At 35.7% G+C, this 26,319-nt stretch overlaps 1 protein-coding gene across 4 annotated transcripts in view; it reads right to left on the bottom strand.

Moving 5' to 3' along the window:
* The window catches only part of Coq9 (ubiquinone biosynthesis protein COQ9, mitochondrial), a 192,355-nt gene that overhangs the window by 117,444 nt on the left and 48,592 nt on the right, over nt 1-26,319 (bottom strand). For all 4 annotated transcript variants that reach the window (XM_090401194.1, XM_090401196.1, XM_090401195.1 and 1 more), the window contains exon 4: nt 19,056-19,137. In XM_090401194.1, the coding sequence (XP_090257320.1) occupies nt 19,056-19,137 (82 nt within the window). The remainder of the gene's footprint in view (nt 1-19,055; nt 19,138-26,319) is intronic.

The following is a 26,319-nucleotide window of genomic DNA, read 5'->3' as shown; positions in this document are numbered from 1 at the left end:
TAAACTACTCAAATCTGCAGCAAAAGCCTCTATCCCTAGATGCTACAGAAAACAATATATCCCATGTTGGAGTAGAGAAAGTGAGGAACTCCTAGCCAAATATGAGGAAACTGAAGATCCAGCTATTGCTAAGGGGCTCATATCAACCCTGGATAAAAACAGAAAGGAAAGATGGATCTCAACCATCAATGAACTCGATTATGTCACATCTAGTCAGAGAAGCTGGTCACTTTTGAGAAAATTAGGTGGAGCAGAGCCAAACACACAAAACAATAGAGATAACTCCTGATCAAATGGCTAACCATTTATCGAAAACCTCCAAGATTCATCCCAGCTCTACCAGGAAAATTGCTGTACAAGCTTCCATCAGACAAATCCTGAGGACGGAACCCGAGCTTCCTGAACTCGTGCACCCAATATCTCGGGAAGAGGTATACAAATAGCCTTAAAACTTACCAAGAATGGCAAAGCTGCAGGAGTGGATGGTATTCTCCCTGAATTCCTAAAACATCTTGGTCAACATGGTCAAACATGGCTGGCTGTCCTTTTCTCAGAAATCATCATGCCTGGTAAATTACCAAAGCTGTGGCGGAAGCCAAAATAAGTGCCGTGCCAAAAACCAGGGAAAGATCCAAATGAAGTGAAAAACCTACGACCTATCTCCTTGCTTTGCACCACCTTTAAGCTCTTTGAAAGAATTCTCCTTAAAAGAATTTCACCACTCGTCGAAAGAGCACTCCCGACTGAACAAGCTGGCTTCAGGCCAGGAAGAAGTTGCTGTGACCATGTCCTGGTCTTGACAACTCAAATTGAAGCAGGCTTCCAGAAGAAACTTAAATCTGGAGCCACTTTCATTGACCTAACATCTGCTTATGACACTGTCTGGATCAGGGGCCTCCTCCTAAAACTAGGAAATATAAAGTGTAAAAAAACTCTACAACTTTTTGAATCTATTCTCTCCAACAGAAAGATCTGGGTCCATATTGGCAGAAAAAAGAGCAGGCCCAGATTCCTTCAAAACGGTCTTCCTCAGGGCTCTGTGTTATCCCCTATACTTTTTAACAACTATGTGTATGATCTATCTCATACCAGATCAAGCAAGTATATGTACGGTGATAACCTAGCGATCTTACATCAATCCACCTCCTTTACCAACCTAGAATCAACCTTGAATACAGACCTGAACACCCTGGAAGAGTACTTCAAGCAGTGGTATTTGAAGCCAAATCCAACGAAAACAGTGTGTTCAGTATTTCACCTGTACAATCCAGAGGCGAATCGACAACTCAACCTTTCCTTCTGTGGAGAAATGGTAGAACATGAGCTTCACCCAAAATACCTTGGAGTGAGCCTGGACAGAAGCCTAACCTATAAAAGGCACATCATCAATCTCTCCAATAAAATTAAAACCAGAAATAACATAATTTCAAGGCTTGCTGGAACAACCTGGGGTTGCAGCGCAGAAGTCCTAAGGTCGTCTGCGCTAGCCCTCGCATTCTCTGCAGCAGAATATTGTGCCCTTGTCTGGGAAAGAAGTACACACACACTAACATTATAGACACCCAGCTGAACTCTACCATGTGCACAATTAGTGGTATGGTGAGAAGCATCCCTCACTCCTGGTTGCCTGTTCAACATTGCTCCACCACACACATATGGAGAAGACAAGCCTCGATTAAGGAATTTAATAAAGCGATGAGCAACCCACTCCTACCCCTACACTAGACTCTCATAAACCCACCTAGTCTTCGCCTCAAATCTAGAAAGCCTCTCTGGTCCATGGACGAACTCTCTTCAGCTACGCAGCCATCAATATCTGACATATGGAGAGAATACTGGTCCAACAATCTCCTAACAAACAGCTTCCTGGTAGAAGATCCCTGTGCTCCGCAGCCTGGTTTTGATCTTCCTAGGAAGATTTGGTCATTCATAAACAGGATCAGAACTAGTCAGGGCAGATGTGGTTATCTTCTACATAAATGGGGGCTGTCAGATCACCCTTATTGTGATTGTTCTCCCGTGGCTCAGACGATTACTCATATTGTGTACGACTGCCCAAGGCGCCAATTTCACGGTGGTGGCCTACAGGACATCCACAAGGTGACAGATGAGGTCTTGAATTGGCTTTCCAGCCTGGACCTTGGAGTTGGTATGATGGTGGCAGTGGTTATGGAGGAAACAGAAGATCACGGTCCCGTCTCACCATGAAGACGTTATTCTTATAGTTACTCTCATAGTCCTCGTCATAGTATCAGCAGAACTCCTCCTCATGTTAGAAGATGATGATGCAGTGTGAAATGGGCCTCCTCTAATGGATCAAGTTTTCTCACACAAGACAACTGCTCTCTACTTAAACCTTGGATACAGCTACTTTTATAATAAAATTAGTTTAATCCTTTATCCAAGTGTGAGCAAACAAAGTTTGCGCCTGAAAGTATCTTCAGGACTGGGGTAAGGTGGTACAACACCAGGAAAACTCGTTGCAAAGGTGGAGCAAGCTACCAACACTCCTATCTCAGTATATCCTATAATGCAAAACACATCTCCTTGCAGATATGTCTAATGTTATGCATTAAGGGAAGGGCCACTACCCAGACTAGTTTCGACCTTTATTGAGGTTTCTTCAGTGGGAGCCAGGCCCAAGTGGAGATACCAGGCAGAAGCATTAGCAGGTCATCTCTACCTATAGGAGTTGCCAAATGGTGTGCCACCCTTTTTTAATAAATTACTCTGGATTTAGAGAAAGATGTTGAAAGTTTATTTTTCACTTGGTTAGAGTATAATAAAATTAGTTCCTTAATCCTTTATCCAAGTTCAGGTGCAAACTTTGTTTGCTCACACTTGGATAAAGGATTAAACTAATTTTATTATACTCTAACCAAGTGAAAAATAAACTTTCAACATCTTTCTCTAAATCCGCGTAATTTATTAAAAAAGGGTGGCACACCATTTGGCAACTCCTATAGGTAGAGATGACCTGCTAATGCTTCTGCCTGGTATCTCCACTTGGGCCTGGCTCCCACTGAAGAAACCTCAATAAAGGTCGAAACTAGTCTGGGTAGTGGCCCTTCCCTTAATGCATAACATTAGACATATCTGCAAGGAGATGTGTTTTGCATTATAGGATATACTGAGATAGGAGTGTTGGTAGCTTGCTCCACCTTTGCAACGAGTTTCCCTGGTGTTGTACCACCTTATCCCCAGTCCTGAAGATACTTTCAAGTGCAAACTTTGTTTGCTCATACTTGGATAAAGGATTAAACTAATTTTATTATACTCTAACCAAGTGAAAAATAAACTTTCAGCTACTTTTATGTTGTGAAGTGTTGTGAGAACATGCAGCCTTGTCATACTTGGTGCAGCAGGACGATAATTATCCCTGGCTTAATTATGACAAGTTACTTTTGCTTTATATTTAAAAAAAAAAGGAAAGACTTAGAAAGCAGGTTGTGCCTTTTATGTAATGAACTTTTATATGTTATGATTTTCATCATTTGTTTCTGGAAATTGTGATTGTACTTTTCACTTATCAGTTTTCATGTAGTCATAAGCATCAATAAATAAATTGCCTTGGTATCCCATAATTAGATACATTATGGAAAGGGCCACTATCCAGACTAGTTTCAACCTTCATTGAGGTGAAAAAGTAAAGGGATGTTCATCATAGGCCTAGTGGCTATGTGCTTTGCAACCATTTGCCTGGGGAAAGAAGTGTCCTAGGTTCGATTCCCATCAACGACATGAGGAGCTTAAGGATCTTTCTCAGCCATACTTAGACGGTCTTGGGCATCGGCAGCAGGGTTCACCCCCAGTTTATCTGGGGTTTTTCATCCCGCAAGCAGACAAACCGACCCCGTGAACACACAGGCTAGTCATAGGATATAATCCTTCATTAGGCCTAGTTGAGCCCTCCTTCATTAGGAGGGCTCAACCAGTCCTAAGGAGTAGTCAAGGAATGGGGGGGGGGGGACCTCACATGAATAAAATAAAATAAATAATAGTCCTAGAGCAGCTCATATACAGATGCAAAAGAACCTGATAAAATCAGGAGAAAGAAAAGACAGATAGATAGTATGAGAGATAGAGAAAAGGTCTCAGCTCTTTTATACCATTATACAGCCAAAGGCTATATGATGATAAAAAAATTTCCTTTTTCATCAATCTCACATAGATGAACGACCAAAAGATCATTTGAAACTAAAGCACAAAGATGATAGATACCCAGGTGGTTAGCCATATCTGAGTTAACTGTCTTGAGTTGGCCTTCTGTGCCTGTGATTGCTGTCGCATCATCTCTGCAATTGACTATAAGACCACAATGAATTAACAGGATGGAACCATTTAAAAAACCACTCATAATGGCTTTCAAATCCATGTTTCTTTCTTACCTTCCATAAATGGTATATCATCAAACTTCTGCCATGTACCCTCAAGGGGTGTACAGGATATGATAGTACTACATGAAAAATTTACATCACTACTAATTTCTTATCTACAATTTTCCTCCAAATCAGTCTCTGTTACCTGTCAAGACTCCAACATTATCAGATCTTATATTTCTATCTTCTAAGGGACTTTTTACCATATCAATCCACCTATATCTTGGTTTAAATCTGGATCTTTTTCCTGCCAACCTGACAGAGAACACTTGTTTTAGTAATCTTTCCTCGTCCATTCTGTTTAAGCAACCATACCACTTGAGATTAGCTCTGCTAACTCACTCCTGGATCTTTCCATATTAGGAAAGAACTACACATCTGACAACGTCAAGTTCTTTTCTAATATCCTCATTTTTAATATGATATACCCATTGATGCCACCTGTTCAAGCTGCTAATCTTTCTCAGGACTCTCATATCTGCGATCTCTAGTTTTTGGTCGAGTGTTTTGCTTCTGACCCAGTTCTCAGATCCATAAGTTAAAATTGGTTTGAACACTGTCTTGTATATAGCTAATTTAGTGTTTTGACTAATTTCCCACTTATTCCATATCAATTTATTCAGTTGACTTCCTACCATACCAGCTTTTTTGATTCTGTTGTCTATTTCCATATTTAATTTACTATCTTCACTAAACAATTTTACTTGTTCTATAGGTTCTCCATTCACAATGCAGTTGATATTTTCAATGCTTCTTTTCATGGCTATTTTCATGGTCTTTGTCTTGTTATTGCTGACCTTCATACCATATCTATTACAACATTTATTCAATTTAGTCAGGGAATCTCGCAGACTCATAGCAGAATTATTTAGAAGTATAACATCGTCAGCATAAAGCAAAGACATCGCATTAACATTTCCAATTTTAATATCTGGTTTAATACCACTTTCTTTCATAATGTGATCCATAGAGATAATGAATAACAGAGGGGATAATGTACATCCTTGTCTGACATCAGATTTAACATTAAACCAATTTTCCTGTACTTCCTTCAATTCTAACTGCTGTTTTACAACTCAAATAAAGACAAAGTATTGCTTGATATAATGCCCCATCGACATCATACAACTATAGCATTTTGAATAGGTTTTCTCTTGGCACCTCGTCATATGCCTTTTCCAGATCTATAAACCATAAATATAGATCTTTGTTATATTCCCATGATTTCTCAATTTTTTGTCGTAAAGTGAAAATTTGATCCTAACAGCCTCTATTTGACCTGAATCCAGCTTGTTCTTCACCAAGCTTTACTTCCACAATCCTTTTCAATCGTTTCTCAACTATACTTGTGTAAATCTTACCAGGAACACTCAGTAGAGAAATACCTCTGTAATTCTCACATTCAGTTTTATTTCTCTTTTTATATATATCGGTACTATGAGAGCTCTACTCCAATCATCCAGAATTTGTCCCTCTGTCCAGACTTACAGTGTTCAAGTCTTACAGTGGCTGCACTATGCAGTGCAGCCACTGTAAGACTTGATCATTTCTGGTTGAATATCATCAATTTCAGCTGCTTCTCCGCATTTCATGTTTTTGATGGCTTTTTCTACTTCAAGTATGGGTATGTATTCCTGACTGCACCTGTTGAGTGTTTTTTTACCACTGTGCTGTCATCATTGCTTGTTTCATTTAGCAGTTTTTCAAAGTAATTACTCCATACTTTAAGGATATCTTTTTCTCCTGTTTTCATGTCACCTTTATCATCTCTAACTCCTTTTACAGTATTCTTTCCTCCATTTCTAAGCTCTTCAACAACCACCAGAATATTTATCACCTTCTTGAGAGCGTTTATTTATTGCCAAAGTCCTCCTATGACTTTCGTTTAACTAGTTTTACAGAGTGTTTCGCTTTCTTACATTTGTCTCTGTATTCTCTAAGTGCAAAAGCTGACTTATTTGCCAGGAACTTTTGATATGCTTTCTTCTTTTCCTTCACTGCTTCTTTAACTTCCTGTGTCCATCATGGAGTGATTTTTCTATCCTTGCAGACGACCTCACCAACATGCCTCTCTGTCTGAAGCAATCAATGTTTTCTTCAGGGCTTTCCACTGAATCTCCAAGGTTTGGTTCCTGTTCACAAACTCTTTCATTTTTGCTACAATAATGTTTGTGTATTTTAGTCTATAGTTCACATCTGAGAGCTGCTCAACTTTTATTCGCTTTAAAACTTTCTTATATGTTCTTCTTTTCAATTTGAAATTCAATTTTATCCTGCTCAAGACTAAATGGAGATCACTTCCAATTTCAAATCCTCTGTACACTCTGGTGTCCTCAAACAGGGAGAAAAAATCAATATCAATAATAACATAGTCAATGAGACGTTTCTTATTCCTTGTATCTTCTCTTCATGTGAATTTGTGCATATCTTTATGTTGGAATATTGTATTAGTAATAACCAGTCCATGTCCTGAGCAGAAATCCCACAGGTATTTGCCATTATTATTAGCTTTGCTCTTTTCTCCAAATTTTCCCAAAATATTTTTGTATGCCTGCCAATCATTTCCTATTCTGCTATTTACATCCCCAACAAGGACCAAGTTTTCATTTTTTATTCTGTCAGTTGCTTTTTCTAAAGCCCCAACTTCTACCTTAGTAGAACCTTCTGTGGGACCATAGGCAAAAATAAGTCTCATTGTCCAGTTCCCCATTCTGATATTTGTCCACATCACTCTATTTTGAGACCTTGTCATTCAAGAAGATTAGTCTCGTATTTAGTGTTGAATACTATGGCTACTCCTTTTTCTTGATTGTCATTGCTGAATATAACATTTTGTATTTATTGCTCAGAAACATCTCACCAGTTTTGGTGTTTTTTGTTTCAGTCACCCTATTATGTTGATCTGGTACTTATCTAATTCCTCACCTAGCTCCATTTCTTTGCCATTCAGGTTTCTTATGTTGATAGTACCGATCTTTAACTCTGGTGATGTTGAGTTGGGGTGTGTTTTCAGATTTGTTCCAGTAGCTGACTTTTCGCTGTTTGTGCTGGTTCCCTGGCGAAAACAATGGAGGCCTTGTTTAACTGGGCGACACCCCAGCCAGCACGAAATTCCATAAATGGTATTCAATTCTTTAATTATAAAAATCAAAATTCTCTTCCCATTGCTGACAGGTGGTGGATACTGCAAAAAAATAACCTGTTCTGTTGCAAGTAATGGAATGCCCAATATATTACAGAATCTGTTCCAAATAGGCAGGGCCACAGGACAGCCGTAGAATGCATGTTCTATTATTTCCAATAAAAGAAGTCACAGATTGAATCTCTGATGTTAAAGTACCTCTATTTGATGGCATCGACTGGAAGGTGACCATATGCAATTCTCTAAGCAAGATTCCTCCTGTTAGGGTATCCTTTGAATTTCAATAAGTTATAAAATAAAGTGTTGTTGTCAGTATCCAACTGTGGAAGTTTGTGGTGAAAGAGATTAAAGATTTCTTTATACCAAATTTTACCTTTTTTAATGCAAAGAATGTTGTAGTATTCAGGAACAATTTCGGCTTTTGGACCTTTGTAATCATTACTCCAAATAGTGGAAGATGAAAACCCAGGTAGTACAGGAGAAGGTCAGTACATGTGTGATTGGTCTGAAATATTTTATGGATTTCTGAAGCTGTATTGCTTAAATAGCAGAATTTTAAGACTAGAAGTTCAAATCCTGAGTGCTTCACTGACAGTTGAAGAAATTCCTTTTTAATTTCTTAGTAACGGCTGGACCAAAAATAATTGCAGAGGCTTACGGCACTGCTCAAAACAGTTAGGGGATATTTTAGTTTCTATCGCATAATTATAAATTTCTGCAAATAATTAACTAATGGGTACTTTATACATGAATAAATATTTCTTACTTATAGATAGGGTGTAATTGATGAGATAATGTTTAAATAAACGATATTTATTACACATTTAACAAATTATACACTCTAGCATGAAATAATTTTAACAAGAATATCCCCCTGATTGTTTTGAGCAGTATATATAATTGCTTTTCTTCAGCTTCTGTGATGTCTGTAATAGTTTGTAATATAATATAATATTTTTTTTTGTAATATATAATAGTCTGTAATTATGTACAACCGAGCAGGGAAGAATATGGTTTTGAGTACTATGGCTTTAGAAGAAAAGGAAAGTGGCCCTATTATCCAGTTGTCTAAGATTTTAATGTTCTTGTATATAAATTCTTGAACTGGTAATATTGGGTAAGTAGAGAAGGGAATTTCAAGTATAATGGGGTTCTCTCTTAGGGATTACTCCAAAAAGAATGCCTCCAAAATCCCACTTTACAAAAACTTTTAATTTTGTCTTGTCTGCATTAGTAGTTAATCCACTGATCTTGCTGAATTTTTCTAAAATACCAAAAAAAATATATATGGAATCATATTTCTTCAAAGTGCCCACTACAACATCGGCATATGCTAATAGCTTATTTTCCTTTATAGTTAAAGGAACTGTTATTCCTCACACAACACATGTATTGTTGACTTCCTGTAAGAAAGGTTCAAGAACCAATGCAAAGGGCAATGAACTAAGAGGACAACCTTGCTTGACTCTTTTTTGAAATTTGACTGGGTCTGACAGGAACCCATTAACTAGGAGGCAGGTATTTGAATTAGTATAGGCTGCTTTGATAACGGATAGCAGTTTTTTACCCACACCAATTTTCTGGGGGATGTGAAAGAGAAAGGGATGCATGCCTGACATTATCAAATGTGTGAGTAAAATCTACTGATAGCATTGCCATTGACTGCTTTTTTGTATTAACTAAGCAGAGTAGAATCATGTAGCAGAAACAGATTAAATTCTACTGCTTGGATTGGAACTCCGTATGTCTGTGTGCTTTTAATTATGTATCTCATTCACACTTTGAACCTTTTATTGATAATGTGGAAAAAAATATCTTGTAGTCGGTATTAGAGAAATAGGTCTCCAGTTGCTGATTTCCGGTGTGATCTCTATTAGGTTTTGGAATGAGGACAGTATGGCTTGCTAAAAATTCACTTGGTATGTGTCCTGATGAGAGTAAAGAATTAAACAACATGATTAGAATGGGAAGAATAAAATGCCAGGCCTTGCAGTAAAGTTCTATCCCTAGACAACCAGGTCCTGGGGATTTTCTTGTCTGGCATTCTTCAGAGGCTGTAATGGGTCTGTCGAGTCCATCTTGGATATGAACAGGAAAGCCATTAATGCTCCAAGAGTTATAATTTTCCACAGTACTATTGTCTTCAAACACAGAACACACCAGGAGATATAGGGCCACCCACCTTCCTCAAGACAGTTGCGGCTGCAAGAATAAAAAACCTCAACACTGTAAAGGGTAGATGAGGAGGATTAAGAAAGAAAGAAAGACTATTGTTTTCAAACAGATTTTTGTAGTGTTTTTGAAAGGAGTCAAGGATGTCTTGAGTGGTGTGGATATGTCTTCACCATCAATGCAGATTTAAGTGATAGTCGTTTCGTTGCAGAATTTAGTGAATTGTCTATTGAAGAATGCAGCTGAAGGGCAATCTGCTAATGTTGTTGTATTCTTATTTTAACATTTCTTTCTTCTACTCGTTTCTGCCTTTCCATTTCTATCTCTCTGTTAATGTTTCTAATGATGTTGCTACATTCTATATTATTGCATTGGCTTGTAACGAACCATCTTCTCTCTTTTATATAGGTCTTTCAACATTTTTTTTCTTTTGAGGAAAGCCTATTCCTTTCCCCAATTCAATCATATTCTGTTTTACTGCTTGTTTGAATTTTAATCACATGTCCTAGTTCTAAGTAACATTTTTCCAATTTGAACAGAGGGTCTGGAATTTAGCTGAAAAGATCAACGGAAAATTTTGTGGAAGTCCATGGTCCAGAACTGATCTCTATTTGTTCCATGCAGCAGAATTTAATTAGAACTGGATTATGTGTAAGCCTGGAGAATAGTGAAATGTTTTTAACTGTGCATATCCCACTTTTCCACTCCTGTGGGGTTTTCAATACAATTGCAGTCTCCAGCTGCTATGATGTAATGGACACCGTATAAATATGGCTCAAATTCCTGGAAGAATTTTTATCTAACTGTTCCATTGGATGGAGCATAAACATGACACATCTACAGTATTTCCAGTCTATTGTCACAATTCTCCCTTCTGCATCCCTTTGGATATTACAGAATGACCCAAAGAGGGGATGCAAGAATAAGAACCTCTCCAGCTCTGTTAAAGCTTCCAAAGTTCCAATAAGAAAGAAGTGGATATCTTTCTGTTAAAGTTTTTATATCTTTATATCTGCAGAATGTTTCTTAGAGAAACAAAAACTGATATTATGAGATTTTGAATGAACCTGATGAGGTTTTCAGTCTGTGAAGCAGCAATTATATAGCCTGATTCTTGTAAACTGTTTTCAAGTGTTTTACAACTGCTTTCCGTTTTTTCAATTTCATGTCTATCATTCTTGATCTGGAAGCTAGTTATTTTATTTTATTTTCATGTAGATGATAATCTATATGAAAATAAAAAAAGAAAATAAACTCCTCAAACCACATAAAATAAGAGTGACCTTTAAACCTAAAGAAACAATTCGTAAACTCTTAAGATCTCCAACAGACTTCCATCCTTTCTTTAAATATGCTGGAGTTTACAATATTCCATGCTTGTGCAGTTTAAGTTACATCGACCAAACTTCAAGAAGCCTTGAGATAAGACGGAGAGAACACATCGGATATGTCAAAAACAACAGACAAGATATATCGGGCTTATCTTCCCATTTCTCCAGGACCAACCATCTGATTGAGTGGGATAAAAGCTGTATCCCTCACATAGAAGAGGATTACCACTCTCGTATTTTTAAAGAAGCCACAACAGTCGCCCATTCTGTAGAAAATCTTAATAGGAACTAAGGTTTAATCTTATCTGAGATCTGGAAGACCCTAATTAGATCTTTAAACACACAAGAAATGAATTTTAGTACCAACTATAAAACGTTCCTAAACAACAAGAAGTGAAATCATGTACACACCACACGTGTATTGCACACGTTCAATGTTGTTTGTAATTTATAATTAGAATTCTGTTAATGTCTAGTCTGTAACATGTTTTGTTAGCTTTAGTTCCTATCATCAGTCCTGTACTCTGAAGATGCCAACAGCTTAAGTTGGTGAAACTAGTTGGTATTAAAATAGTTTTTCTCAGATACTTGATCAACATTTCCCAAATAGTCAATTTTACATAGCTTCTGTGGTCAAGAAAAACATATCATTTAATATGAGTAGATGATAATCATACTGAGAAAACTTTGAATCAATAAACTTTATTATTTTTTTTCTTAAATTGTATCTCTTATTTTCCATTTATTAGCATGAGATGGTTCTTCAGTCCATAAACTCTTCTGAGCTTGAGCGTGAAGAGTCTTCATTTGATGATCTTTACATTTTTTATTACTTCTTTTTCTTCTAGATGTAGTTCATTTTTTTAACACATCTTTTAATATTTTTGTTTATGCTCAATTTTTTGTCTTGTCTTGTCTGCATATTATCAATATGCAGACAAGACAGATAATCTTGTCTGTATATTGAGTTCTTTCAGTTGTCTTACCTGCTTTTCTGTTTCTTCTCCAGTTTAATCTTTATAGAACAGGAACAGTTTCATGTGTTTGCATTTCAACACTGTCTTGTATGTACCTACTGTACTAGGTACATACAAGAGCATGTACCTATATATATATAAGGCATGCACGCGCGCGCGCACACACACAAACACACAAAAACAAACAAAACAGCAACGAATATGGCATATCTCATAGCACATATACTGAAGGGATCTAGTCAGATCGATACAAAAAGGACCTCCTGAGAAATCCGACAGGTGAGAATTGGTCAAATTTGTGACCTAAATAATGGCCACTTCAGAAGAGAAGTTGATAGGATTGGTAATAAAATCTTAATGTATTAGACCAGGTTCATAGTTTTTTATTTGGATTACTCATTTTGGGATAAAAATTTTTTAAACATGAGCAACCAATGTATGGTCAAAGCATGCCGACAACACCAGTGAAGTGGAGACACATCCTCAAGTGCACAGTTGCCAATAGACTAAATACATAAAGCATATGCACAAAATTAGCACTGGTAACACTTGCACTCAAAGACAGAGGAATTACAAAATGTTTGTAATATAACATAAATGTTAACATTTATGATTTCAATAAATATTATTACTAAGAGAAGACATATTTTCCAGATTTAATTTTATTTTTTCTTTATTTAGTAATTGACAGCAGGCGAATTTGTGCCCGCAGCATAGGGTTGAGAACCATCATACCAGGAAATGATGATAATGATATTATGTGCAACTTAATCTTATTAAAGCATGAGCTTTTATAAGGTAAGTCTAGTAAATTTCATATTCCCTAGACCTATCAGGTCCTTCGCAGTTGCAAACTGTTCTACTATGACCAAACAGGCAGGGCAGTCAATATCAGAATTTTTGACCACATGGACTACATCCATTTCCACTATTACAGCCACTCTGGACTTGCTGACCATGCTTTGGACATCTGCCACAAGATGCATTTGAAGAATGCTACATTATGTACTGCAGCAAATATAACTATGAGAGGATAATCCCGGAATCTGCCTCAGCCCGGAGAAATTTTCCAAACTCCAACAAATTTGGGTGCATGAAACTGCCCTGAATTTGGAAGCAGCAGCACTCATCTTCAGATCTTCAGTCCAATGGCTAAGAATACCCAATTTAGCCCACTAAGGGCACTGTTTAGGACTCTAGACCTGACTTTTGTTGCCTTTCTTCAGCCTAATTTACTCAGTGTTAGTGTCTGCATATACATATCATTGTCCTCTGATTCCTGATGGCAATGTAACGTTGCTGCAATATGGGAAATATTAGTTAAAGTTATTATAATTAATATTCAGTATACATTGTAATTTTCTGAAAAATAATAGTTATGAATAGCCAACATATAAGATTTTCTAACAGAATGAAATAAAAATAACTGAAACAACATAAATTTAAGCTAAAATTTTTTCATGCACAAAAATTTACTGGACAATTGCAGGATTATACAGGAAGTTAATGATTATTCTACATAAACCCATTAAGCATGATGTGTTCAAGGAATGTATTAAATTAAAGATACCAAGAAATATTCTTGTTTAATCCTTCATCAGTTATGGATCTCGCTCCAAATGATGAGACCTCAATAATGCTATGTATTATATGAGCTAAAAGAATGACTGCTTTGCATTATCGGATACTAAAGCAATTAATGTGAAGTCATTAGCCTCTACATAGAAGAAGTCTGCTCATGAAGATATTTCACATGCAAACTTTGTTTTGCGTACAGTTGGATAATGGATTAAACAATACAATTTCTTGGTATCTTTAATTTAATTTATAACCAAGTAAAAAAAAAAACTTTCATTAATGAATGTATGTTCATTATTTTTAATGTAGGGTGTCCAGAAAAGGATGTTCTATGGTGTACACACTTTCAGCCAGCAATTTGTGTGATGAGAATTTAAACAAATTTATTAGGTTTATTTAACTGATGATATATGTATCACACAATGGTATAATCATTTGAAGAAATTAGCACTGCTGAGGAATATAAATCCATGTCATCTAAGATCATCCAGGATATCCTGAATGGATTGGGAAGTAAAGAGATTACAAGGTGCCTAAATTCCTAGCCACATTCTAGTCTTACCTTACAACATTAAAATATTTTTATTTGGAGGTTATGTAAAATGATCACATCAAAACAATTAAAAAATTAAATTAGAGATGTTATAGCCAGTTACTCCAGAAATGTGTGAATATAGATGGGTTCTATGTGTATATGTTTATCCCCCCCCCCCCACCAAAAAAAAAAGAACTTTACAATCCATACTATTTTCCTCTGCAATATCAAATTTTGTACAATAAAAATTGCATTTAACACATCAGTATTATTTTGTATAAACCATAATTCAATAACAATTACATCAATAATACATGTCAATAATTAGTTAAGCAATAATAACTTTTTACTGTTCATTGAAATGATTCATAATATATATATATATAAATATCATCATCATCAATTTCCTGACATATACCCTCAGGGAGTGTACAAGATCTTATGATAGTAATACATGAACAGCATGTAGTACTATCATGACTAACTTCCAATCAACAATTTTCCTCCAGATTAGCCTGTTATCTGTCAACATTCCAATATTATCAGATCTTATATTCCTGTCTTCTAAGGCAATTTTTACTGTATCAAGTCTTTCCCCTGCCAAAGAACACGTCTAATCTTTTTTCTCACATTCTGTTTAAGTGGCCATACCACCTGAGATTAGCTCTGCTAACACATTCCTGAATGCTAACAATGTCAATTTCTTTCCTAATATCCTCATTTTTAATATGATATTGCCATTGATGCCATCTGAGAAAGATTAGTCCCCTTTCTCATTCTCAGGACTCTTTCTCAGGACTCATTCTCAATCTTTCTCAGGACTCTCATATCTGTAGTCTCCAGTCTTTGATCAAGAGTTTTATTTAAAACCCAGTGCTCAGATTCATAAGTTAAAATTGGTTTGAAGACTGTCTAATATATAGCAAGTTTAGTGTTTTGACTAATCTCTCTCTTATTCCAGAGAAATTTATTCAATTAACTTCTTACCACACCAGCTTTGCTAATTCTGCTGTCCATTAATAGAAGAGATTGAAATCAATCAGGGAGTCAGACAGGAATGTAGCTTCTCTCAACTCTATTCAGTATATATATATATTGATCAGATGATTAAAATATGGAAAACAACAATAAAACAAGGTATCCAGTTAACCAGAAGAACTAGTATCAATACAATGCTGTATGCAGATGATCAGATAATATTACAAGACAATGAAGATGAACTTTTAAAATCAGTTTATGAATTAAACAAAATAAGCCAACAATACAATTTAAAAATTTCACAAAGGTAACAAAAGTCATGGCATTTAAAGGATGAGATCATGTAAGATCAAAAATAGTTATAGAAAATAAAATAACAGAACAGATGACAGAGTTTAATGATTTAGGCTGCATAATAACATACCTAAAAGATAAAGATACAGATGAAAAAATAAAGAAATTTCAGAAAATAGTGGAAAATGAAATGAACACAATAAAAAAAAAAAAAGAAAAAAGAAACTCAACTAAAATTTTATAAAGTAATGGCCACTCCCTACTATATGGTTCAGAAACACAGACTGTTAAAAAGAAAGATGAAAGTAAAATACAAGCTGCAGAGATGAGATTTTTAAGAACAATTAAAGGATGTACAAAATTGGATCATAAGAATGAAGATATCAGAAAAGAAATAGATATTTACGAAATCAAAGAATACAGAGAGAAATGGAAAACAGCTTGTTTCCATTTCTCTCTATCAAAAGAAGTAGATAGATATAGACCAAATGGGGTGGGGGGGGGGAGATCAGTTGCAAAATGGAAAGACCACTGAACCTGGAACAGGCAAATGCCTAACCCTTGAAGAGAAGAAGAAGATTTCCAAATTTAATTTGCCATCTTCACTAAAAATTATGCCTAAATAGCTGAAACGTTTTACTTGTTCTATAGGTTCTCCATTCAGGATGCAGTTTATGTTTTCAATATTTCTGCCTATTTTCACTGTCTTTGTCTTTTTAATACTGATTTTCATACCAAATTTATTATAGCAGTTATTTAATTTGGTCAGGGAATCCTGAAGACTTGTCCTGGATTTATTTAGAAGAATAACATCATCCACATAAAGTACAGAGCTGAGATTAACATCTCCAATTTTGATATCAGGTTTTATACTACTTTCCTTCATAATGTGATCCATATAGATAATGAATAACAGTGGAGATAACATACATCCTAGTTGCACACCTGATTTAATATCAAACAATCTTCCTGTACCTTCCTACAATTCCAATTGCTAAAATACCTCAAATAGAGACTATGTATTGCTTGATATAATGTCCCATTTACACCATATAACTTGAGTGTTTTGAACAGCTTTCCTCTTGGAAAGCCTTGTCATATGCCTTAAATATATTTAAAAACTTAAATACAGATCCTTGTTATATTCCCATGATTTCTCAACTATTTGTCTTGACCACCTCTGTTTGGCTTTAACCCAGCTTGTTCTTCTCCAAGTTTCTCCTAAACATTCCTCCATTTCTAAGCTTTTTGAATAGCTTCCAGAATATTTTACCACTTTCCTGATATTTATTTTCAATGTTCTTACCAAAGTCTTCCCATGACTTTTATTTAGTAATTTTATACAATGCTTTGGTTTCTTACATTGTTCTCTGTATTCCCTAAGAGCACAAGGTGACTTACTTTCCAGTTACTATTGATATACTTTCTTTTTTTAATTGACTACCTTTTTAACTTCTTGAGTACATGATGGAGTTGTGATTTTTTAGCTATTTTTCTCAAGAATATAAGAATGCATAAATCATACCAGGACCAGTCAGTAGAAAAATTCCTCTATAATTCTCACATGCTGCTTTATTCGCTTGTACAATGAGCACTCAATTACTCTAATCATATGGAATTCAACCCACTGATCAGACATTCTGAATTATGCAGTATAGCCACTGTAAAACTTTTATACCTCCATATTTTAGCATTTATGATCAAATATCACCTACTCCAGCTGCATTCCTCAGTTTTCATGTCCACTTTATCATGTTTAATTCCTTTTACAGTACTTTTTCCTCCATTTCTAAGCTTTTTCAATAGCTTGCAGAATATTTTACCACTTTCCTGATATTTATTTTCAATGTTCTTACCAAAGTCTTCCCATGACTTTTATTTAGTAATTTTATACAATGCTTTGGTTTCTTACATTTTTCTCTGTATTCCCTAAGAGCACAAGGTGACTTACTTTCCAGTTACTATTGATATACTTTCTTCTTTTAATTGACTGCCTTTTAACTTCTTGAGTACACCATGGAGTTGTGATTTTTCTATCCTTGAAGATGAAGATTACCCCACCATGCCTCTCTGGCTGAATCAATCAAACTTTTCTTTACGGTTTGCCACCGAATCTCAAAGGTTTGGTTCTTGTTTTCAAACTATTTCAGTTTTTCTTCAATAATGTTTGTGTATTTGAGTCTACAGTTCACATCTGAACTATAGACTCAAATATGAATTCAAATAATGAATCAAAGTAGCTGTTCAACTTTGATTCATTTCAAAACTTTCTTACACATCCTTCTTTTTAATATGAATTCAATTTTATCCTGCTGAACACTAAATGGTGATTGCTTCCTATTTCAAATGCTCCGTATACTCGTGTCCTGAACCATTGAGAAAACACCATTATCGACACTAACATAGCCAATGAAACTTTTTTTATTCCTTATGTCTTCCGTCCATGTGAATTTGTGCACATTTTTATGTTGGAATATGGTGTTAGTAATAACTAGTAATAACCTTGTCCTTAGCAGAATCTAGCTGCTATTTACCTTATTATTAGCTTTGCTCTTTTCTTGAAAATTTCCCAAAACATTCTAAAATGTCTGGTAATTATTTCCTACTCTGTGGTTTCACTTTTTTTTGTGACTCCAACCCATGAAATACTTGTAAATCTATATTAAATTAGTACTATGAGTGGGAGATGTTTTTTCCTATTCACTATTTTTATTAAATTTATACATTTGTTTGTATTTTTTATTTATTATTTTTTTTTAAATCTGGAAACTGCTGCACAGACCAAATACGGAACTTTTTCAAGCTGCTCAGGTCTCCAATAAGCAGGGTAGTGGTCTCTCACTAAGTAATGAAATTCATTTCTCTCCCCCCCCCCACCAAAAAAAAAACAATCTCTCACTCACACAATAATATAATATACTTTCCAACCCAGTGGAAGAACCTTCTACAACTGTCTCTCTAGAGTATTTAATAATATGGTAAAATGCTGTTTTACTTACTTGTGTATAGAAAATACATAACTTCTGTATTGATTTAACCTTGTTCCTTCCTTCACCTGGCTCCCACTGATGAGACCTCAATAAAAGTGAAAACTAGTCTGAGTATGACCCTTTCCATAATATTTTCGAATTTTGGAATACTGAGGCAATTGATGTGAAGTCAACAGACTCTATACACAAATGGACTATTTCTAAAGCCAATTCACATGCAAACTATTTTGCTTATGCTTGGGTAAAAGATTAAAGCAAGAATATAATAATCTATCAATATTAATTTATCAGCATAAAATAAGCAAAAATTTGTTTTATTGCTAACTACTTATGAGTCTGATGAAAGTATCCAACTGTATTTTAATGTATTTCTATGGGATAATTGGTTTTAATTTCAATGAATCTGTGTTTGGACAAAATTCCAAGAACGGAATCATGACTATTGTGTAACAAACTGTTGGCTGCCACGCTTGATCAAGTCTTGCATTCAGCTGACTAATGACATGAGATAATCAAAGAACATATAATTATTTTAACAGAAGAAAGTATGAGATGGAATAGGTAAGCAAACAACCAGGAGTTGGTATGCAAAGTATACTGGACCAGAATTACTGGATTCATCAAAAAAACAAAAAAAAAAAGCATATATACGGTAGTAGCTTAATATTTTAATCCTTACCTCAGACCACCTCTCTTTGTATGGTAAAATCATCTCCAATCGTACTTGTAATGTATCTTTTAAAAATGGCTGCAGCAACCACCTAATATAAAAAATAGAATTAATTGTTCTAAAAATTAGATAAAGATTTTAAATAATCTGGAAATACTATAGCAGTCCCCTACACAAGATTATCCCTCTGGGCTTAGTGGTAATGTACACACTTCTCAACTAAAAAAAGTCTGTGTTCAAATTGCAGACATTTTGGGCAAATATCAGAATGGGGAACTGGACAATGAGACTTATTTATGCCTATGGTCCCACAGAAAGTTCTACTAAGGTAGAAGTTGAGGCTTTAGAGAAAGCAATTGACACAATGAAAAAGGAAAAGTTGGTCCTTGTTAGGAATCTAAATAGCAGAGCAGGAAATTAGATTTCTGCTAAGAACATGGAACATTGTGTTAGTAATAACACAATGTTCCAACATAAAAATGTGCACAAATTCACTTGGAGAGAAGAGGCAATGAATAAGAAAAGTCTCATTGACTATGTTATTGTTGAATGCAATGTTTTCTCACTGGTGCAGGACACTACAGTGTACAGAGGATTTGAAATTGGAAGTGATCTCCATTTAGTTTTGAGTTGGATAAAATTGAATTTCATATTGAAAAGAAAAACAAGAAAGAAAGTTTTACAATGAATAAAAGTTGAGCAGCTCTCAGATGTGAACTGTAGACTAAAATACACAAACATTATTCAAGCAAAAATGAAAGAGTTTGTGAAGAAGAACCAAACCTTGAAGATTCAGTGGCAAGCCCTGAAGACAACACTGATGGATTCAGCCAGAGAAGCATGTAGTGAGGTTGTCTTCAAGGATAGAAAAATTAGAACTAAATGGTGGACACAGGAAGTTAAAGAGGCAGCGAAGGAAAAGAAAAAAGCATATCAAAATTCCTAGCAAATAAGTTAGCTTCTACTCTTAAAGAATACAGGGACAAATGTAAGAAAGCTAAACACTGTGTAAAACTAGCTAAACAAAAGTCATGGGATGACTTTGGTAAGAACACAGAAAATAAATATCAGGAAGGTGGCAAGATATTCTAGAGGCTGTTGAAAAAAGCTCGGAAATGGAGGAAAAGGAATTAGAGATGATAAAGGTGACATGAAAACTAAAGAAAAAGATATCCTTGATGTATAGAGTAATTACTTTGAAAAATTGCTAAATGAAACAAGCAGTGATGACAGCACAGTGGTAAAAAACACTTATCAGGCATGCAATCAGGCATACATATCCATACTTCAAGTAGAAAAAGCCATCAAAAGCCTGAAATGTGGAAAGGTAGCTGGAGTAGATGATATTCGACCAGAAATGCTCAAGTATGGAGGTATGCAAGTCTTACAGTGGCTGCACTGCACAGTTCAGAAAGCCTGGACAGAGGCGATTTATAGATGACTGGAATAGACTTCTCATAGTACCCATATATAAAAAGGGAAATAAAACTGAATGTGAGAATTACAGAGGTATTTTACTGCTGAGTGTTCCTGGTAAGATTTATGCAAGTATACTTGAGAAATGGTTGAGAAGGATTGTGGAAGAGAAGCCTGGTGAAGAACAAGCTGAATTCAGGCCAAATAGATACTGTCAGAATCAAATTTTCTTTATGACAAAAAGTTGAGAAATCATAGGAATTTAACAAAGATCTGTATTTAACTTTTTGTAGATCTAGAAAAGGCATATGACAAGGTGCCAAGAGAAAAACTATTCAAAACTACAGTTATGTGATGTCAATGGTACATTATATCAAGCAATACTTAGTCTTTATTTGAGTAAGTCAGTAGTTAGAATTGAAGGAAGTACAGGAAGATGGTTTAATATTAAATCTGGTGTCAGACAAGGATGTCCCCTCTATTATTCATTATCTACATGGATCACATTATGAAGGAAAGTGGTATTAAACCTGATATCAAAATTGGAGATGCTAATCTTAGCTCTTTACTTTATGCAGATGATATTATACTTCTAAATAAATGCAGTACAAGTCTGCAAGATTCCCTGGCTAAATTGAATAACTGTTGTAATGGATTTGGTATGAAGGTCAGCAATAGCAAGACAAAGACAATGAAAACAAGCAGAAGTATTGGAAATATCAACTGCATTGTGAATGAAGAACCTATAGAACAAGTAAACATTTCAGGTACGTAGGCACAATGTTTTAGTGAAGATGGTAAATTAAATATGGAAATAGACAACAGAATCAACAAAGCTATTATGATAGGATGTCAACTGAATAAATTTATATGGAATGAGAGAAATTAGTCAAAATACTAAATTAGCTATAAAGTGACCATGAGGTGATTACCTGGGTGGTTGCCAGCAGTGCAAGGACCCCTGTGAAAAAAGGGTATATGTGGAACTACAAGGGGGGTGATTATGAAGCGCTAAGGAGACAGCTTGCAGGTGTAGCATGGAATGAGGAGTTAGCTGGAAAAGAGATCAATGTAGCTTGGGGGATTTTCAAAAACTATTTAGTAGATGCAATGTCTAAATGTATTCCACGGGTGAGAAGGTTAAATAAGGTAGGTGTGAGATGGATGAATAAAGAGATTAAGCATGCGATACAGAGAAAAAGGGCATTGTGGAGGCAGCATAAGAGAAGTGAAAGTAACCAATTTCATAAGGTCTACAAAGACCAGGCAAGGAAGGTGACTTGGTTGGTGAGAGTAGCTAAAGAGAGGTATGAACAGCAGTTAGCTAACGAAGCCAAAAAGAATCCTAGGGAGTTCTTTTGATATGTAGCCAGCAAAAGAAAGAATGATTATGGAAGGAGGACATTGATTGGAGGAAATGGTATAAAGACAGCTATTGCAGAATGTGTGGTGGAGATACTTAATGAGCAGTTCATAAAGATCTTTCAATCTTGTGAATGTGACTTCATGGAGAGATTGAGAGCAGTTGATGATGGGGAGGAGAGACTGACTGTAAGTGAGCAAGAGGTGTTTGGGGAGTTGAGTAAACTAGATATAAATAAGGCTGTGGGACTTGATAAATATCACCGCGTATTCTGAAAGAATGTGCCAGAGAGTTGACACCTGCCTTGACATATTTTTTTAATACAAGTCTTGCACTTGGTCAAGTTCCTAAAGAGTGGAAGGGGGGCATCATCATTAAGATTGTGCCACTTCATAAAGGAGGTGATCAAACTCAAGCATCAAACTATAGGCCTATCTCTGTGTCAGGTGTTGATGTTAAGTTGTTGGAGAAGCTTGTGAGAACTAGGATCCAGAGTTGGGTTCACAACAATGGTATAATCTTTGATGGACAGCATGGATTTGCTAAAGGGAGGTCATGTTTTAGTAATCTACTTACTTATTACAATAAAGTGACTACTTCCATGGACAGAGGAGAAGGCTACACAGTAATATACTCGGATTTTGCAAAAGCTTTTGATATAGTACCTCATGATAAGTTGGTGGGGTTGGATATTAGATTGGTGCATTGGATTGGAGACTGGCTATCTGATAGGTATCAACAAGTTGTGTATAGGGGTGCAATATCCAGGAAGAGGAAAGTGACTAGTGGAGTGCCTCAGGGGTCTGTTTTAGGGCCATTACTATTTAACTTGTATATTAATGATATTGGCGAAGATTTAGATGAAGATATTCAGTTGTTTGCAGATGATGCAAAGTTGGGACGAACCATAAAGAGTAGTGAAGATGTTGTGGCCGTGCAAGAAGACTTGAATAAATTGAGTGATTGGGCAAGCAAATGGGGATGTGAGTTCAATGTTGCAAAATGTAAGGTTTTAAAATTTGGAAAACAAAGATGGGATGCAGAATTTATGCTTGGTGAGAATATATTGTTGGAAGTAGAGGAAATAAGAGATCTGGGGTTGATAGTGGATAAGGATCTAAAATATAGAGGACGCATCGCCAAAATTGTGAAGACAACACAAAGACTTCTGGGAATGTTGCGAAGGACACTGACGTGTAGAAGTAGGGAGATTCCTGTTCCGTTGTATAAGGCTTTGATTAGGCCACACACGGACTATCGTGCCCAGATTTGGTCACCGGGTTTTCAGAAGGATGAAGAGATGTTGGAAAGGGTCCAAAGGCGACTGACTAAGGTAGTTTCTGACCTCTGGAAAGTTGAGTATGAGGAAAGATTGAGAAGATGTAATTTGCAGAGTCTGGTGGAGAGAAGGAAGAGGAGAGATATGATAGAGACCTACAAGTTGGTAAGGGGTTGTTATAAGATCAATGGTGGAGAAGTTCTACAGAGAATAGTAGGAGATCAGGGGAGAACCAGAGGTCATCCCTGGAAACTGTATAAAGAGGGTGTGAGTAGGGGAGTGAGAGGCAGGTTTTTTTCGTGCAGAGTGGTGATGATTGGAATGCCTTGCCTGAGAGTGTGGTGTCTGCAAGGAGTTTGAGTGTGTTTAAGACACGGTATGATGAGATGTGCGTGTGATAAAAGGACCTCCCAGATGAGTCTTTGACTCCATGAGGTCTTGTTTAATAATAATAATAATAATAATAATAATAATAATAATAATAATAATATATACAAGACAGTGTTCAAACAATTTTAACTTATGGATCTGAGAGATGGGTTAGAAATAAAACATTTGACCAAAGACTAGAGATATGAGAGTCCTGAGAAAGATTACGAGTGTGAACAGATGGCATCAGTGGCAATATCATATTAAAAACAAGGCTATTAGGAAAGAACTTGACATTGTTAACATCCAGGAATGTGTTAGCAGAGCTAATCTCAGGTGGGCATGGTCACTTAAACAGAATGTGAGAAGGAAAGATTAACAAAAGAAGTGTTCTCTGCGAGATTGGAAAAGACCCAGAGGAAGACCAAGATATAGGTTGATTGATACAGTAAAAAGTGCCTTAGAAGTCAGAAATATAAGATCCAATAATGTTGTAGTCTTGATAGGGTAATAGATTGTTTTGGAGGAAAATTGTAAATACGAAGTTAGTAATGATGTTCATGTAGTACTATCATATCCTCTACATCCCTTGAGGATAAATGTCAGGAATTTGATGATGATATATATAAAAAAAGAATTTTTGTAGTATAATATTAATATATATAAATACATAACTATAAATATAATATAAATTTATAATATCAGTATAATATTAATTTTTTATGTTATTGTTATTCTGTTTGTATTCCCATGGAGTAAGAAAGGTCTATGAGGTTTTTTGCCTTCATGGACTACAATACATTACTTACCTAGCAATGAATATTAGAAAACTGGAGCATTCCCCCACACAACTGCACTTCCTTAATCATCATATGTCATTAGTTTTCACTTCCTGACCTTGAAAAAGTTTCCAGGAATGACCTCTCTTTCTCCCACTACTTTTTAAGCGAAATATGCAAAATCTCCCCTATTAAGCTGCTCTTACCAACTTCTATTTCTAAATCACCTCTTCTCCTTTTACCTGCTAAGCTCTGGAGAGCATCCCTCAACCTGAACTCACAGTACACATTACAGAGTCCTATAACAACCTTAGTCACTTGCCTTTGTAATGTTTCCCTATTACCTACATATCCAGTTTTCAGTACAACTTCAGGGATATCATCTGTTCAAGGAGACTAAAATTTTTAGGTATCTAAATTACTGTTTTTTTTTTTTAATGCCTTTCTGGTGAAAATTAGAGAGGCAAGCAGTGAATTGTCTGTAATATAATGAAAGGTGGTTCCCTTGGTTTTTATACTTGAGTTGCAAAAGACAAAAATTTATGGCAAGAGGTCAGCTTTGTCTTTATTTTATTATTATTATTTGACACCTCCAGGGAGTCCAAGGGCTCCTCAAGGGAAGGCCCCTACTCTACATCTCCGTCTCCACTATTCAATCACCAACTGATCGCAACTACACCAATGCCATCTACCGCCGACCACCAGTGGTATTTCCACAGATAATCACAAACATTCATGCCCACAGTGGGATTCGAACCTGCAGCCTTTTGGCTGGAGAGTGGATACACTATCCACTCGGCCAACCAGGCCAGCTGTGATGATACTGTAAAAACAGTCATAATCTATAATTATGAGTCTTTTTACAACTGTTTCTCTATGTTAGTATTCCATTAATTTTGGTTTCTAACTACGTATAATAGACACTTGTGATATGCCCAATAAGAAATTGATATCTGTTTAAAGAAATAATGTAAGTTATTTGAGATTTATTATACTTACCTGATAGCTGTAATAATTTCAAATGTTCTCTATTGTAATTTACAATTTGTTAAGAGTACTATGATATCTGTTATTCATCATAAAGACATTCTCTTTTCTAATGACAACAAAGTGTCAGCCATTGCCAACTTCTTGCCTGCCACATTGAACAAGTGTGGATGCTCACCAAGGAAGCTGATGGATGATTGACAACTGACAGAGAGAGCATTCAATACCTGGATAACAAAAGAAAACAAGAAGAGAGAGAAAGGAAGTCTGAGAATACAGACCATAGAATTTTCTTTTAGGAAGTTTCTAAAAAACTTGATAGCTGGAATATATTAACAGAGAATTCCAAAAAGGGAATTTTAGCAAGGTGAATGCTTTGACTAGAAAAGTGAAACTGTTGACAAGTGAATGGTAAATAAAAGGAGATATGAGATATTAAGTAGATGTTCTATTTCAACATTCAAAGAACTGCTAAATAAAAAGTTTCATATTCTCTTTCAAGGATGGTGGTGATATTAATTATTCTTCTTGGAAAAGTGGTGGAATTAATGAAATCTGAACCTGTCAAGTGGTGTTAATGAAGAGGCTTTATCTTGGTTTTCTCTGGTAATGTATTTGTGCGTTATGTAATTATAACACCTAAGGTAAGAAGATTTATACTCAGCGTAACAGTAAGGAGGAATGGAAAAATATATTATTATTATTTATACGGGGCAATCCATGAAGTCAAAAGACTCATCACAGGAGACCCGATCTATCCATTAATGCAATACCTATTATACATTTCTTTACACCTATTCATTGTTGAGGTGCTCACAATCACCTCTGGCAATATATTCCCCTCATTTACCACTTTCCAAGTAAAGAATCTAGTCTGTATACCCTTACTAACCACACTTTTAAACAACTTCCAAGTGTTAGCCCTTGTTTCTTCCCCCCCCCACTCTTCATATATTGAAAAATTTCTTTTGTGTCAATCTTATCCCCTCATTATCCTTATAAGCTTGGTTACTTGTCTCTGAATCTTCTCCACCACCTCCCGATCCCTAAGAAATACAGATGATCAAATCTGTGCACAGC

This window comes from Typopeltis vanoorti, chromosome 12 (genome assembly GCF_054136105.1).
Source record: "Typopeltis vanoorti isolate ZY-2024b chromosome 12, IOZ_Tvanoo_1.0, whole genome shotgun sequence".
Classification (NCBI taxonomy): Eukaryota; Metazoa; Arthropoda; class Arachnida; order Uropygi; family Thelyphonidae; genus Typopeltis; species Typopeltis vanoorti.
The sequence above is the reverse complement of the archived record's forward strand: the minus strand, read 5'-3'. Positions and strand labels throughout refer to the sequence as shown.